The 16,547-nt window shown below is 43.4% G+C and overlaps 1 protein-coding gene across 10 annotated transcripts in view; it reads right to left on the bottom strand.

The window, feature by feature from the left end:
• Nucleotides 1–1,269: 1,269 nt before the first annotated feature.
• Nucleotides 1,270–16,547, bottom strand: part of CHD7 (chromodomain helicase DNA binding protein 7) — a 130,712-nt gene continuing 115,434 nt past the window's right edge. For 3 of the 10 annotated variants that reach the window (XM_017341323.4, XM_089335283.1, XM_089335282.1), the window contains 12 exons: nucleotides 16,247–16,319; nucleotides 16,033–16,090; nucleotides 15,090–15,318; nucleotides 14,653–14,861; nucleotides 13,867–14,538; nucleotides 12,749–12,909; nucleotides 11,038–11,265; nucleotides 10,365–10,808; nucleotides 6,536–6,757; nucleotides 5,361–5,501; nucleotides 5,088–5,192; nucleotides 1,363–3,273 (listed from right to left, as the gene is read on the bottom strand). In XM_017341323.4, the coding sequence (XP_017196812.2) occupies nucleotides 2,356–3,273; nucleotides 5,088–5,192; nucleotides 5,361–5,501; nucleotides 6,536–6,757; nucleotides 10,365–10,808; nucleotides 11,038–11,265; nucleotides 12,749–12,909; nucleotides 13,867–14,538; nucleotides 14,653–14,861; nucleotides 15,090–15,318; nucleotides 16,033–16,090; nucleotides 16,247–16,319 (3,460 nt within the window). In that variant the 3' untranslated portion in view covers nucleotides 1,363–2,355. Of the gene's footprint in view, nucleotides 3,274–5,087; nucleotides 5,193–5,360; nucleotides 5,502–6,535; nucleotides 6,758–10,364; nucleotides 10,809–11,037; nucleotides 11,266–12,748; nucleotides 12,910–13,866; nucleotides 14,539–14,652; nucleotides 14,862–15,089; nucleotides 15,319–16,032; nucleotides 16,091–16,246; nucleotides 16,320–16,547 lie in introns of all 10 variants that reach the window. The other 7 variants (XM_051843757.3, XM_051843759.3, XM_051843758.3 and 4 more) reach the window with 5 other exon arrangements.

The raw sequence follows: 16,547 nt of genomic DNA, 5'->3' as shown, positions 1-16,547 counted from the left end.
TTTCATTGGAAGAAAGGTGTACTTTCCAATGTGGAAATCTGAGTGACTTCAGAGTGGTGTTAACAGATGGACCCTGCATCACACAGAGGTGCCCTTGACCAATCAACTCAGAGCTCCTTCTGGCCACCAGCAACCGAAGCCTCTGATCATCCTGCCTTCGCTGTTTAACAGAGGTCCCCAAATTTCCAATGCTACAAAGAATTTTAGAAAAAGACCTTTTTATGACTCATTTTATTTAACCAGTCCCCCCTCTACTAGTTAGTTCTTTGGTTATTTAAAAGCCTGGAAAACTCCTTTGGTTGTTTACATGTTTAAATTTCCTATACTTTGAGCAGATCCAATCTGATTTTCCATGTTCAAAGAATTCCATTTCAGAAGATGCACTGTCCATGGCACTTCCCCGCCACGCACACATTCTACCCAGTCACTCTCAAGAAATAATAGCAATGACAAAAATGACAGTGTAAGGTGGGGATTTCACGTTGTTTGTCTTCCAGCATCGTAGTGGGCGTGTTTGCTTTCTTCTTGGGATGTATGATAACCGAGTCTCACCGCCTACAGTGGATTTAGACCTTCTGCCTTGTGCGTGTCAGAGGGGATAGTCAGAGTGCATGCACTGGGGGAGGGTGTGGTGGTGAGAGGTCACACACACACACACACAACTCCCTCCACTTTGCTTTGCTTTTTGACTAGACAGAAATATGGCTTTGTGTGTCTTAGGTGGCACAAAAAAGCAATACTGGCAGATCTCAAATTACATTTAACTTTCAAACATCAAAAACTGTAATGGGGTTCACAAATCAGTAGCTCCTGAGCCTGTGCGCGCATGCACGTTGCGTGCCTAAGCGGGTCTGTTTCAGTGCCACACGGCCTTTCCACACACTGATTTCTGGCATCAAGCACTGGCCCGTGGGACACCAGAGCGCCTTTGTGTCCCTTGCTGACACTACTGCATTGTGTTTCTCTACCCATTAACCAAGGATAAATGACCTAGATATTGTGCCTATTAAAGCCTCGTTTTTCTTTTGCCCTTTTGTTCTTCAGTGTACCACATTATCACAGGCTTCACACATTTTCAAGTATTCTCGGTCTCAGATGCCCTTTTGACGGAGTAATAGGGGTTTCTGTGTGCGCTTCTGTCGAGCTATCTGGAGTGGAATTATGTGGAGGTAATTCAAGGTTTTCCTTCCTGTCTGATCTCGAAGGCAATCAGTTTAGCACGTTACTAACAGCTCGTCCAGTCTAAGAGGATATATCAAGAAACCGTACCAAAGGCAGAATGCTGTATTTGCATCTATTGCGAATACAAAAAATAGAGTGAACACCAGTTCCCCTACATACTACATTCTATAATTACATCTCTGCATATCATGGGTCACTTTTATTAAAAGCATCATTACTACAGTTGGCAGCAATTTACAGTTTATCTTACATGATAGCAGTTTTCAAAGAAAAAAATAAAAGGACATCACAACAAAGAAAAACAATACATTTACAAAGTCATGTCTGTAAACTTCAAGGCTAGTTCAGAGCTGAGGTAATGCTGTTTTAGCTTTGTGGCTAAAGTAACAAAGTCCTTTAATTTAAAAAAAGGTACCTGATTCTCTCTTCTCTCACTCTTTTATTTATTCTTCTACTTATTTTTGTTTTACACCAGTGCATTACAAGACCACGAGACAATGGAACTGTAGTTCTGTCTGGCAAGAACCCTCCCAGTAGGTTAATTTTTCCAAAGGGACCCTTCACATTCAACAGCTGCCTTATTATTGCTGCGCCTCGGGACAGAGACGTTCACGCTAACGTGCAGATTGTCAGAGTGTATGGATGTGTGTGTGTATGCGCAAGTGTGGGAACCCCCATACAGTCAGAAAGGGAACCGAATGAGCACGTATGATATGTACGGTAAAATTTCATCTTGACCTTCACAGCAAAAAAAAAAAAAAAAAAAAAAAATTAAAAGTTAAACTTAAAAAATTAAATATATAACTTCATACTTCCTTTGAGCAGCACTTCCTTCCATTAGTGCCACTCGGGTACAAATTGCTCTTTATTAGAACACCAATGGTACCAAAAGAAAAGCAGAGCATTATGCAAGTTTCCTTAAAAAGACATGATCACCTCTCAAATTTCATCTCTCCTAGGGATAATAAATAATGCACTGCACAATACTTAATGACCAAGATACCTTCTGACACACCTGTATAACATGACTTGGACTTTTTTTTCTTTTTCTTTTTTGCTACACTATGTTACAGAACAGCTTATAAAACTAGGTATGAACATTAACTGTGAGTGTAAACAGTAGGACTACCACTTGTCAAAAGTTTTAAACACTTGAACTGGAACTGGTACTGGTCACTCATGGTTCTCGCTGTCTTCGATTTCGTCCCCCCCATCCAGTGAGTCTAGCTCTTCGCCCTGCGCCGCCTCGTCCTCTAAGGTGGAGGACTCTGCGGTCTTGTCCAGGCTCTCCTCGGCATCGCTGCCTTCCAGGTTCTCTCCGTCTTTGAAGGGGCCCCCCTCGGCCTTGTCAGCAGCCTTTTCTTCGCCAGAGCCCACGGCATTCTGCAGTCCTGCCAGCGCTGGGAACCCAGGCAGTGTCAATCCCCCCAGTCCTGGAGGTAGAAACATGGATGGGTAGAAGAGGCCTGGGGCCATGGTGGACAGGAGGAAGGGGTTGAAGGCCAGCGGGTTGGAGGGCAGTCCGGCCGGGGCAGCAGCAGCACCAACAGATCCGTTCGCAGAGTCAGTAGCTGGGACAGCATCTGTGCTTTTCTCCGAGTCTTTGTTCTCGTCTTCGTTCTCATTTCCTTTCTCTTCTACTTTTGAAGTGCCGTCTTCCGGTTCTCCTTGACTAGAAGCAGTAGTGGTGTTTCCAGTAGCAGCTGAGAGAGGGTTATTCAACAGCCCGCCCAGTCCAAACACGTTGGGCAGGCCTGCCATTCCCGGCAGCATCAGGGGTAGCACGGCAGCAGGGTTCTTCGCGTCGCCTCCGGCGGTGGCAGCTGTTGCCAGTCCTGGAGGGAAGCCCATGAGACCTGCCAGCTGGAGCGACTGGAGGGACTGTAGGTTCTGGAGGCTCGTCAGGTCCATTCCAGCAAACAGGCTGTTCACCAGCAGAGGGCTGATCCCCGACGTGGAGGCCACGGCGGCGGCGGCGGCGGCGGCTCTGGCGATTTCACTTTTGGGCCTTCGTCCTCGCCGGCTGGCTCCTTCTCCCCTCACCACAGGTCCGGTGAGAAGGCGGTCAAACATCGACTCAGGGACAAAACCCTGAAGGAAAGGGAGAGGAGAACAGGACCATGAAGGCTGCTGGAGGAGCTTACCTTCCGGGTAGGCTTTGTGATGAACAGCAGTCATTTTCACTAAACGCTCAATGATAAAATTCTCAAAAGCTGCTTGTTTGTTTTAATCATTGTATTAACTTGCTGAATTGTAGAGAAATTGTTAAACGCTACTCCATAGTGAGGTAAATGTCAAGTCAGCTGCATCCATCACGAACTCAAAAAACACCTCAGGAAGCAGCTGATGACTGATGACTGGTACGTGATGCACATGGACACCAGATCATCAGATTGTACACCCTGAACAGACACAGCTTTTGCCAAGTGTCTGTCAATCAAATACCCATCAGTGAAGAAAGATTTTATATGCAAGAAAAATTATTAAGCAGTATAAGAAAGTATACAGTTGTATCTATTAAATACAGGATGTTTTATCTAAGTTTTAATGTGTTCTTTTGGCCATTTCAAATAAATATTAGAAAAAAAAAAAAAACCCAGGATGAGGAGGGTGTTTGGCCTATCAGTTAGGATGCCGCCTGGGGCTCCTACATCCCATAATAGAGTGCCTGGGTTCAAGTCGCAGCTCTGCTTCCCATTCCATCTTCCTGCTCATGAGCACCTTGGTAGGCAGTAGGTATGGCTCAAGTAGTTGGGTCTCTGCCACCCACGAGAGACCTGGATTGAATTCCCGGCTCCTTGTGCGCACCGGGGAATGAACCAGTGCATGGAAGCTCTACTTGTCTCTCTCCCTCTTGTCTCTCTGCCTCTCAAATAAATGAAATAAAAATTGTATCTAAAAATAACAGAAAAAACATTAAGAAATATGGAAAATGGAATTAAAATTATATTTTTGGTATCCATCTTAGAGGAATGAAACCTTCTGTCTACACCAGAATCTGTATACTGAGGTCTCCAGCAGCTCTATTCGTCACTACACAGCCCTGAAAACAATGCAGCTGTCTTTGCATGGGTGGTGGAGTGCACTCAGCAGGCAGTGGTTCTTCCACGCACTGAGCAGAGGAAAGGAACACACTTCAATAAATACGACCACCCGGGGAATCTCGGCAGGGTGAGGAAGGCCATCGTCTGAGAAGCTTACATGCTTTATGCTTCTGTTTATGACCTTCTCAAAAAGACAAAACTCTCAGGATGAGGAACAGGGTCATGGCAGGCAGGGACTTAGGGGAGAGGACAGTCCAAGGGAACTACAGGAGCGATGGAACCCTATTCTGCTTATGATGGCAGTTCGTGAAAACACACGTGTGTTAAGACCCATAGAACTGTACACCAAAAGAAAAATGAGTCAATTTTATTGCGTAATTAAAACAAATTAAAAAGAATCAGTATGTCATTAACTAATTTGAAAAGGAAGTTAACGGGGAAAAAATTTTAGGCAGAATTGTTGTATTTTTACCAATTTTAAAACCAGAAATCATAGCATAATATTAATAATTTCACACACCATAATTCCCATTCTATAGATAGGCTGTTAAAAAGACATACTTGGGGTCTGTCTCCCCTCAGATCTATCTCCAAGACTGGGAATGTATATTGCTATACAGTCTTTTCAAATGGGAGCTGATAAATTAGTTCCCTTCAGATTAATGATGTATTGATGTAAGAGATGATGATGTATTAATGATGTATGAAATGATGTCTGAAAGTGATCTATTATGTCAATTCTTTTAAGCTAAGAATAAGTTACAACTTAATAATAAATGGCAACAGAAAACAGAAGAAAAACTCAGGACAACAGTTTTGTATGGATACCTTTCTTGACAGGAACGCAGAGTTTATACTTACAGACTGTTTAACTATATCAGTCCAGTCCGGAGCAACTGCAAATTCAGGATTTTCTTCCAGCCACCTGGGCAGGTCCTTCATTGGAGGCGCCATAGCTCCACCCATCTGGGAAAAGACATTGGAAAAACAATTGAAAAAACAGAAAATCAGCTCCCACCCTCCACAAACACATCCTGGATGAAATAAGATTGTTTTTCCTTATAAAAGATGGAGGATAAAAGACTTTCTGGGATCAGAAAGAACACAGAGATCACTCCCCTTCCCAACACTTACCTTCTTCCCATTTCGTTTATTGACAACAGGCACCCTTTCTTCTCCTGTCAAAGTGTTTATATCCAACTTGTTAGGATTTCGACATCTGTGTCGTTTCTGTTTCGGTTTCTGAAACGAGGAAAACAGCACATCTGCATTCTTCTGTAAAAGAAAAACGTATTTAGTAAGACTGTATTCAGCACTTACTCTTCTCTACAGAATTGACAATTCTGTAGAATTCCTGGTGGAAGTTTCAACAATCATTTTTACCATTAGAGACCATGTGTTACTTTCCAAGGAAAAACTCTTTTATTCCTCCCTGTTCATTAAGGAACTAAATGAAAACATAAGCTGCGAATTTGCTTTTCCTTCTATCAATAAACCCATGTAAAAAGTTTTTCAGCAAATGTTGAGCCAAGCCATGGTAAACTTCCTGTAGTATCTTGACTACTTTCTCGTCAGTGATCTGAATGAACACAGAGATGGTATCTAATTGAAGACACAAGATTGTCTGAGAGGAGACCCTACTATTGATAAAAGAGTTTTTTGGGGGAGGGTTTTGGGAGGGGGAGGCATTCTGAGTAGCAGGAACACTAGCTGAACTCAACAAAATAAAATGTAGGGTCTATATTCAATTTTAAAACAATCACATCACTATAGAAAAGTCAGATTTGCACTGCCAGCTGGGAAATAGTTTATGTGACAATCACCTGGGGACAGCAATGGTCTCATGTTTAATGTAAAGCACAAGTACTAGTATCTTAAGAGGCAGCATTAGCTGGCCCAATTTCTGAACCTCTGGAAGTTAGTTTTATAAGTATTCTGGGCTGGTCAGGCTTTGTCTGGAGACTTATGACAGTGTATTCAAGAGTGTTACTCCAATGCTCAGAGCACCTGGAAACCATGCGATGCAAAGAAGAACTGGAGAAATGACATCTGTCAGGTGGGAAAAGGAAAAAGTAAGAAAACACACAACAGATATCTTCAAATAACTGAAAGGCTGCCTTTCCGTCAGACAGACCTGGGGCTGGTTTCTCTAGTATGGGAGATACAATGCAAGACTAGGAAACATTCAAGACCAGGGTATACCCAAGCAAAAGACAAGAGGAACCCGTTGTCAAGGAATTCTGTATCTATGCAAATGCAAAGGACCGCTCACTGGAGTTCTTGCCAACTCTAAATTCTGTAATACTTACTGGTACATAACTTGGCATATCAACAGTGTAAGTAGGATGCAGCTTCAGCCATTCAACTAAATCCTTATTTTTAGGAGCATCTTCCCCCACCAGTCTACTCCCATCTTCAAGATTGATAACTGGGATCCGAGTGTCTGGGTCCAGCTGTCCGGGAGAAGGAATGTTTCTTATTGGTGGGGTCTCTAAATCTTCCTCAAAAGCTTTGGTCACCTCAGCATCCTCCTGCGGAAAGTTGACAACAGTCTTAATCTCACAGGAAGAGGCAGATTCTGGCAAAGTTCTATTCTAAGAAAACGCTATTCCAGCATAATGACTGCTTCATCAAAAAGGGAAAAAAGTTACCAGAAACAATGCCAGTTTTGAAGCAGCTATTAACTCAGAGGACGACTCTTTCACATCATCCTTCACATTTCAAGACTAGTATTTAAGTGGAAAATTCACAGTCCATCAGGTCTCCATTCTTTGAAATCCTAAGCAAACCACTATGAAGACGGCATGGGCAGCATAACCTGAGCCTGGTAGGCAGTGAATGGTAGCTTCTCAATCTCTCTTGGGGATCTCTGGGTAATGTCATTAAAGATAATGCATCTTCAAAGGAATGTTCCAAAAGCCAGTACACAAGTAACTTAATGGCACTCTGTGCACAACACAATTTTGTTGGGATGATATTGTGCCAAGCATGTGTGGCATGTTTGGAAAGAACAACTCCAGCTGAAGCCTACACACTACCATTATCCAGCCACACTGGTCCTTAAGCTAGGTTATTTCAGCCTGCAAACGTCCATGCCTCCACCGTGTGATTACAACATTCTTAAATGGTCCTCCTGGATCCTAGTTCCACCCCCTCTTCAAGCCAGCTCCCACACTGGCTGTACTGGAGTGTTTTCTAAAAGACATCTCTTCAGGGGTCAGTGCTGTGGTGCAGTGGGTTAAGCTACACTCATCCCATATGAGTGCCAATTTGAGTCCCGGCTGCTCTCTGCTGGTGCACCGGGGAAAGCAGTGGAATGGGCCACTGAACCCCTGTGGGAGACCCAAAAGAAGTTCAAGCTCCTGGCCTCAGCCTTTTGGCCCAGCCCCCGCCACTGCAGCCATTTGGGGAGTGAAGCAGTAGATGGAAGATCTCTCTCTCTCTCTATAACTCTACCTTTCAAAATAAATAAATAAATCTTAAAATAAAATTCAGCTCTTCATAGTTCAAAATCTGTCTTATCACTCTTATTTAAATGACTTCAGTAGTTGGGTCCTTGCTGCCTTCAGGATAAAATCCAAGTTCTTCAGCATGGCAATCAAGGCCCTTTGCAATGTGCTTCTTGTCTCCAAGCTCTTCTCTGCTGAGGCTAACCTACTTACCTTACCAAATTCCCGAGCCAGTAACTGTCAGTTCCCCACACACTAGAGGCTCTTACTTGCCTCAGTTCCTCTACACAGATTCTCCACCCACCCTCTGAAATGACCAAATGTTACATGGCCTTCAAAACTCAACCAAAGTATGACTGACTATCTCCAGACCATTCCTTGTCTGAAATGCTTGGGACCAGATGTCTTTTGGATTTGGGTTTTTTCTTCTTGTTTTTTTTTGGATTCTGAAATATATATAAACATACATATATATAACAAAATGAGAAATCTTCAGGATAGAAGCCACATATAAATATGAAATTCATATATGTTTTATATATACCTCATACACATAGCTTAGAGACAATTTCAGTGCATTTGACTATGACCCATCACATCATTTTGCAGTTTTGGATTAGGGATGTGCAACCTGTATTTATCTGTCACGACACCCTAAATGCTGAGCTCTTTTATACAAGCACCTGTTAGCCCTTTATTCTTTGAATCCCAGTGCCTGGCAGAGGGAACAAGACCAACTCCAGGATGTTGTTGCTGAATGCATGCTTAGAGTTCATGGCTGCATAAAATGGTCTCCAGCTACAGAGCTGATACACTACAAGATTTTAGAATTTGTACTGCTCTTTACGGGGGAACACGGCTGATCTTGACATCTCTCACTACCCCGTTTATTCACAGGTCAATCAGTGTTGTCCTTGTGCTTTATGTGCATGCACATCACCCTCCGTAACACAAAACAGGTAATTCCCAAATTCCAGAATTGACCAGGGTGCTGCAGAGCCTTCAAAAAATACAGTCTCTAACATCTGTTGGAGGTTCTCTCAGGCTTGAGCTGGGTTGCTAAATCTGACCCCCAAAAAAGATAAACATCAACAAATTCTTAGTAATGGCTTAAAGTTCATGAAATGCATAAAGTCAGTCTCAAATTTAATACAAGATGTGTCCTTGCATCAGAAAAACAGCACCTGGGTCGCACAATTAATTCCTAACACCTGGTCCACAGACCAGCATGTGTTCTGATTCAGCTATCAAACACAACAGCAAACAAAAGAAGCATGAGCTACAGAAACTTCCCAGTCTGATAATGCTTGTGGAGAAGGGATTTTTTTGGTCAACAAAATTTATCCAAGTGCAAGGACAGTCTTCAGCAGGAAGGCTAATCACCAGTGATACAACCCTGCCTGAGGGCCACATCCTTAGAAAGGATATTTTAACTAAGAGAGCACACAGTTGTCACAGCTGATCCACTGTAAAGTGTATTTTTATGAGATTCTAAAAATAACCTATGATGAACAAATAAGACATTATTATGACTGATGCATTGGTAATCAATACTGAAAATTTACTCTATCACTTGGATGCTTCTGTTTAAATCAGATCCCATAAGGAGGAAACAAATTTCAGTTAATGCTGTTTTGCCATTCAGAACTATAACTCAACCATGCCGCCTTCTTCTCTTTTTTTGGCCTTTTCCTATCTTTTTAAGTGACTTAAGTTTTCTCCAGTCTCAACAAACAGAAAGTGAGCAAATAATATTAAGGATAAAATAAGGAAAAACATATTGGGACAAACAATTGTCTGCCCTCAATCTCGTATTTCTGTATTTCCCATCCTGTGTTCTGCTGCCCACAGAGAAGTCCCATGGTTGTCCTGTCCAGCCCCCAGGCAGCTCTCTGGGGCAAGGTTCCTCTCAGGCACACACAAGGAGCTCCAGGGCCCCTGTGTTGACTGTGGTCTCAGACCAACAGGAAATCAAACTCAGGATCTCCAATACTGGTTAGCCCTTAAAGATGATAGCTCATGTTAAGTGGATTCTTTGGGCATGAAGTCCCTGCCATCCATGAATCAGGTGCCACATATTTGGGTGGCATGAATGAAGCAGACTGAGAAAGAGAATGATGTTGAATCTACTGCATTCGTTTCCTTGAAACTGATAAAAAGAAGAAGTCAAAATTTACTGGTCATACATTACATTCAGACCTAAACTAGGAAAGATGACTTAGTTATGGAGATGGGGGAATTCATAGTAATCTGTTTTTTATATGAACAATAAATCTTAGGTCTGAAGCTAAACATTTATGCGACCGTAATAAACGCCAGGTCCAACATATGTCAATATTTTTAACAGCAGAAACTTTTTCACCTCATGAATTCAGAGATAACAAGCCTAGGCTCACAAGAACATGTTTTTTGTTTTGGGCTATTCTTCCGAGAGCAATCGATGTATCAGAACCTTAGGAAGAATAAATCCTCAAGCTACACTTGGTTCAAGCTGAGTGATCCCTATCAATGATCCACACAATTTTCCAGCTCAGAACCGTGACTCTGTTCATTGTAATTCTCTTTCGTTAGTGGAAGAAACCAGTTTTAACACCACGTTGCTGAGAGGCACAGCGCACAGCATCGTTGGCAGTGCAGGGCCCTGGCTGGCAATACGGGCACACACAAGCAAGTGGGCTCCCCGACTTACGGCACTCAATGACGTCCGTTTGTGGCTCATGAAAAGCAGATCAAGGCCCTCCACGTTTTTCCTCCTTCCCCGCCTCCTCTTCATGGGAGGCTCTCCATCCACTAGGGAGCCATTAAGCAGATGCCTTGTGGGTGTGCGCGAAAGGCCTGCCTGAAGCAGTTCCATCTGAGTCTTAAAGGCATCAGACACTGGGGTTGAGACATTAGGCAAGATAAATTTTGAAGTAAGAGATGAAAAATTTGAGGTAGAACTTGTCGCCTCTCTTGAGGCCTTTGATAAATCTACAACTTTTTCTTGTCCATTTTCTGAGACCACTTGAGACTCTCGCAGCTGGGCAACCATCTCCATGAGATTTCGCCTCTTGGCAGCTCTTTCGGCCTCAATTTCAATCTTTCTCCTTCTTCTCCTCCGTTGGCGCGGGACAGAGAGATTGAGGGCATCTTCCTGTTGAAAAGTTCCAAGAGAACAGAGATGCAGTGAGCCAAAATTGTTTCTGTTATACAGGCTGGCATTTAGAGCTAAGGAACCATAAGCCCAAAGAAGCAAACACTCATGACTGGTGAACGGAGCTCCATCCTGTTCCTAGCTGGGACCGGTGAGACAGACTCCCGAGCTAAGTTTTGATTTAAGAGAGTTCCCCTTCCAGCTATAAAAGCAAACAGTTCTGACTTACCTTTGACAACTGAGGGGAAGTAGTGATGTCCTCGCTCCCACTGATGCTGGCTTGGCCGACCACGGAGAGCTCGGCAAAGCTCCTCCTCTGCAGGGGACTGTCCACGGAGGCGGGTGTGTAGCCAGGGATGAGGCCCTGGAAATCAAACATCTGGCGCCGATTTACTGGCCATTTGCCTTTCAACACTGCTTCACAGATGTTATCTAATCGGTTTATCATTACTCTATCCTGAAGGGAGAAGAAAAGTCACATGAAATTGTAACAAAGACCCGGTTAAAATCACTAGACAAATATATCTATCAAGATGCTAAAGAACATAAAAAATGCTTAAAAGTCAATTGGTTAAAAAAAAAAAGTCAAAGAAAACAAAGCAAAAAACCCAAACAAGCAAATAAACAAAACCTACCAAAATGGCTTTTCAGGTGGAAAGTCCTAGGGTGGCTCCAATACAGAAAACCTAACTCTTTTTCAATTATGAATACTGAACTACTCACAACATTAATAGCCAACACCTTCAAAAATAGCCTATTTCAAAAGCAGCTCTTATTCAGGCTCCACAGAGAGCCGTTGGTGGATGTCCATGGAGGACAATGGAACCCCTGCACTTAGCATCTTGACGCTCTGGCCCGTCAGAGCCACAGGCTGGATCGCACTGTGTCCCAGGAAGTGGGACATCATTAGCGTCACTATTAATAAAGTTCAGCATTATGAAATGAGCACCAACCTAGGAACACCTAATGAATGTCAATTTGCATTCCCACCTATTATCACTTCAAATTTCATTGAAGCGTGTACATTAAAATTTTCTAATTACAGCTCTTGGGCCGAGTTTCCATAGATTAAAAGTGCCTGCTACTATAAACCTTTGACTGGGCTGGGAAACTCCCTCCGAACTCCATAAGGGAGATTAGCGTAATGGGGGCACTGAAAAGATATACAGAAGAAAAAATAAACCACCTTCTTTATTTAAGTGCATTCTTTAGACAAAAATTTCACGTTATTTCTTGAAGGACTCCAACAGTGTGGAAGATCTGCTTGGGAATGAGCTGACTCAAACCCATCTTTGTGTTGTTTGTTCTAAACCAGATAGCCCTGTTATAGTGATTAGGATGATTATTTCCCTACACTGAAAAACAGACCCAAATTACATAGGGCTTTATTATGAAATTATGCTATTTAGCCAAAAAAGCAATTTCCATTTTGCCTTTGGTTACAAATAACTACATTTGGGATTATGTCTTAATGTATTGGAGCAAATGGGCCAACAGCCCACCCTCTCCTGAGCTAGGAAGATGGTAGACTTCCAAATGCAAGAAGCTGTCTAAAATATGAAAGCTTTGCTTCAGATCAAAAAAAATTTTAAGGTCCACACATCTTACTTTGCCAAAGGATGAACCCACTAAAACAATAATCCATAGATTACACCGGACAAGAACATTTGGAGGACTAACCTAAAAAAACCACAAGGAGCCAAAGATCTATGTACACAAACAGTTCTGTTTCTTATGACCCCTCTCTCCCATTACCTTTCCTGCCACAAGACAAAAGTATCCTACAGGTGTTTTTCTTTGGACTTTTCTAGATGATCTTTTAAAAACATGTGCAAAAAATCTAGAGTCTTCATACACTGTGTCAAACGTCAAGCCAGAAAGATTTCCTCCACCCCATTCTGTCTTGGTCAGCAAAACAAAAATAACAAAAACCTGCCAACCTTAGGCCAAAATGAGAAGGCAAAAGTTCTTTCATGGAGGAGCTGGGCCACTGACGGATCTCCGTCCTCTATGTAGAATCCATCTCGGGTTTCATCCCTAGCAGTGCTCATGGAAGCATTGCTTTCTTCATCAAAATTCTTCCCTCGAGAGACAGCTCCTGCTGAGAAATGAGTTAATGTGCGTTACCACCAAAATACTAGTGAAACCAAAGTTCAGAAAGGATACAATTAAAATTTTGAATATCAGTTCCCTCCATTTTATTGAGTACCTACCATGGCTAGATGGTACTGGGCATTTAAAAAATCTTAGTCGTCTAAAGTTTGCAATGGCCTTTGAATGCAGCAGGTGTTACTTCCATTTTATAGATGAAGAAGCAGAGATTTAGAAAGGTTACATCACTAGCCATTTGGCACGAGGCAAGTAAATCTTAAGGGAGGCAGAAAGCCAACCAAGAGCCATTTTTTTTAAGATTTGTTATTTGAAATTTAGAGTTACAGAGAGAGAGAGAGAGAGAGAGAGAGAGAGAGAGAGAGACACCTTCCATCTGTTAGTTCACTCTACAAAGGCTGGAGCTGGGCCAGGCTGAAGCCAGGAGCTTTCTCTGGGTCTCCCATGTGGGTACAGGGGCCCAGAGACTTGGGCCATCTTCCACTGCTCTCCCAGGCCATTACCAGGGAGCTGGATTGGAGGTGGAACAGCCAGGACTCAAACCTGCATCCCACATTGCAGGTGACAGCTTTACCTGCCTACAGCACAACGCTGGCCCCAGAGCCAGTGTTCTTGTGCCCTGGAAAAAGAGCTGAGGTTTTGGCTGAAGGTGAAAGTCCCAGCAACAGCAGGGTGGCACAAAGTGATGCCTTATTTTTACTCTGTGCCAGTTATAGCAATCTTGATCCTTAAACCAGATGCTACTAACGTGTGCATACAGCTCTACTTAAGGGTTTATGTTGCTCAGAATACCATGTTTTCTTGCCATAATGTGTCAGGGCAAAGCACGTATTTAACCATAACTGAAATCACCCCTTCACAGAAGAACTTGTTATGCTACATGAGAGCAACGCATCCTTTGGTGAGTTGCTGCACAATCAGCAGAAAGATCCAAGAGGCCAGGCATTACCTTCAGGCTGGGAGGACTCTTCTGACTTATCATCATCTTCCAGCTTTTCTTCTTCGTCCTCTTCGGAACCTTTCTCTGAGACAGTCTTGGACCCAGGGTCTGCACTGCCCTCGCCCCCTTTCAGCTCGCTCTTCACAGAGCTGGCCTCGGCCTCACACTCCTGCTTGCTGTCCTTGCCCCCGCTGTCGGCTTCCTCTTCTTCTTCTTTCACGTCAGGCTTCTCCTTGGCAGCCGAGCTTTCCGGCTCCTCTGCTTTGCCCTCAGCTTGTTCCGCGACCTTTTCATCTTGAATGTGAGCCGATGAGATGACAGGCGGGGTTTGGCCAAATCCAACTGCCAGCGGGTTCAAGGAAGATATATTACCTGCCCCTCTATTCTGAGCAAAGTTTTTATGTGCATCCAAGAAGGACAGCTCGGGGTCATTGAGGATGTGATAATCCGTCCGACTGACCCCGTGTTTAGCAGCGCCCACCAGCAGATCTCGGTCATGCCTCCCGCACTCCCACCACTCGGGCAAGTCCAAGCTCGGCTGGCAGAGCTTCAGCCTCTCCCCGAGCTGCGGGTGGTGCAGGACCTGCTCGCGGATCTTCCGCAGCAGCTCGATGCGGTACAGAGTTCTGGAGGCTCGCTCCTCTGTGATCGGCTCGATCAGGGAGGAGAGGTCAGGCGGCTCTGGAACACAGAAGCACTCGCGTTTACTCGGGAAGCACCGCAGGGTCCTGCACACCTTCCCACTTGCACCTGCCTGGCCTTTTAGCAGAGAACTCCGCTACTAAGTATACCTACCATCATCTGGCTTCGCGGGCATTCGACACACTCGCCTACACATGGCCACAAAACAACTGAAGTACTTCTCCAAACTCTCATCAGACTTTTTGTCAAGTCTGGCAAAGGCTCGGAATTGGTTCCAGTCAAACTGCTGTTTCACAGGGTCAAAAATGACCCCAAAGGTGGACACCACGCGGTAAAAATCAGCCTCTTCTCTTCTTGTCCACCTGTCAGAAAGAAGACATCGGGCTTGAGGAAAAAGGCTTCGAGTTTACTGTTCCTCCTCCTCTGTGCCCCAGGCCTTCCAGATGGATCTTTAGTGGGGTCAGGGAGATGGACTGGTCCATTCTCTGGGGGGACACTAGCTTTGATGCGGTGCCTGTGTTTTGCGGGACTGCAAGAGCTGGGAAGAGGGGAACGTACCAGGAGTTGAGAGAAACCCTGAAGGCACTCACTTTTGCCGTTTTTCAGATATAATAGCTTCCCTTTCCGCCTCCAGCGCTCTCACTTCCTCCCGGGGCCGCCGTCTGCGCCGGTCAGTCTTCATTAGGGCCTCTTGCCTCATTTGTTGCCTTTTATAGCTGCGCTGATAGGCAGTAATGAGCCGGCGCAGACGTGTAGTCAGGGTTGAAGTGTTAGGCCAGTAAAGTTGGCCTAACTCAGCATTACTCTCACTGTGCTTGCCTGGGGAAGTGGAAAAAATACTTTTGAAATGCGTCGCTGCAATCTTGCAATACTCAGGATTTTCCAACAAAACAGGATGACTCATTAACATTCAAATGACAGTGTGGGAAAGGGCATCTCAGTGCCCTTCTTTTAAAACCATAAGTAAAGAATAATATTCATATGGAATTCATTATAACATTTTTCTTTTTGTTACTTTTTTGTTTCTTTTTGTTACTCCTTGTGGGGACTGTTTATCACTCTTATATAAACACTTTGTACCATGGACTACATTATAACAGTGCTCTCCCAACAAAGGACTCACAACAACAACCCCAGAACATAAAAAACTAGGATGTCATTGTTGTCTGATGACCTTACGTTAGGTCAGAGGCCAATATTCTAAACCAACCGGCAGTATTTCAGATACTTGTCAACTGCTGCTACTCCAAGAGTTAGATTTTTAAAGAAATTTGAAAATTTTCACTAACCAATTTTTCACTGTAAAATACAAACAAATTTATTTCCTTTGGTAAAAAGGTAAGTTATTCTATCAAAGAAATTCAATGTAATGAAAACCCAACCATAAACAAGAGTTAAAATTATTTGCCAACAGGGGTGGGTCAGTGTAAAAGAACTGATGTGTGAGACTCCGCCAAAGGCGCAGTGCCAGCCCTGGGTAAGGAGTGCATGGCACACGTCTCTTCTCCTCCACGTGCCTTTCAGGGGCCTTACCTGTGGCGTGTATTTCCATGGATTCATCCTTATCATCTGGAGGAGAATTTGCGAATTCCTTGAAAGCAAAGCAGAAACAGAACTATTTCAATGTGGAGTCTCATTTTGCTTTCTCATTTAAAGAAAAGGCCATTATCTATAAAGATTAACAATTCTTATATAGGCACATAATATTTTAATGGTGCCATAAAAGCCAATATACTCCAGCTCTTACATCTATTTCATCTTTGAATGGCGTTCTCGTTGGTTTATATTCTGGGTCTTCATCTTCTCTATCAAATTCTCCCCTATGTAAAATTTAAAAGAATTTGTTGAAATTAGTTTGATAAGCAAGAGAGGGAAAGAGGAGTGGAAAAGGGTTACAACCTGAGTTATGCTACTTTTTAAATGCTAGGTCTGACATCAAAAGTGGCTCTATCAGTATTTAAAACATGAAGCCAAGACGGGATGACACTTGGAAAAAACAAACGTTTCCAGTTATCTAGAAAATGCATTTTGTTTAAATGGTCATTATA

Source organism: Oryctolagus cuniculus, chromosome 6 (assembly GCF_051225735.1).
Source record: "Oryctolagus cuniculus isolate XC-2025 breed Fujian yellow rabbit chromosome 6, ASM5122573v1, whole genome shotgun sequence".
Taxonomy (NCBI): Eukaryota; Metazoa; Chordata; class Mammalia; order Lagomorpha; family Leporidae; genus Oryctolagus; species Oryctolagus cuniculus.
The sequence above is the reverse complement of the archived record's forward strand: the minus strand, read 5'-3'. Positions and strand labels throughout refer to the sequence as shown.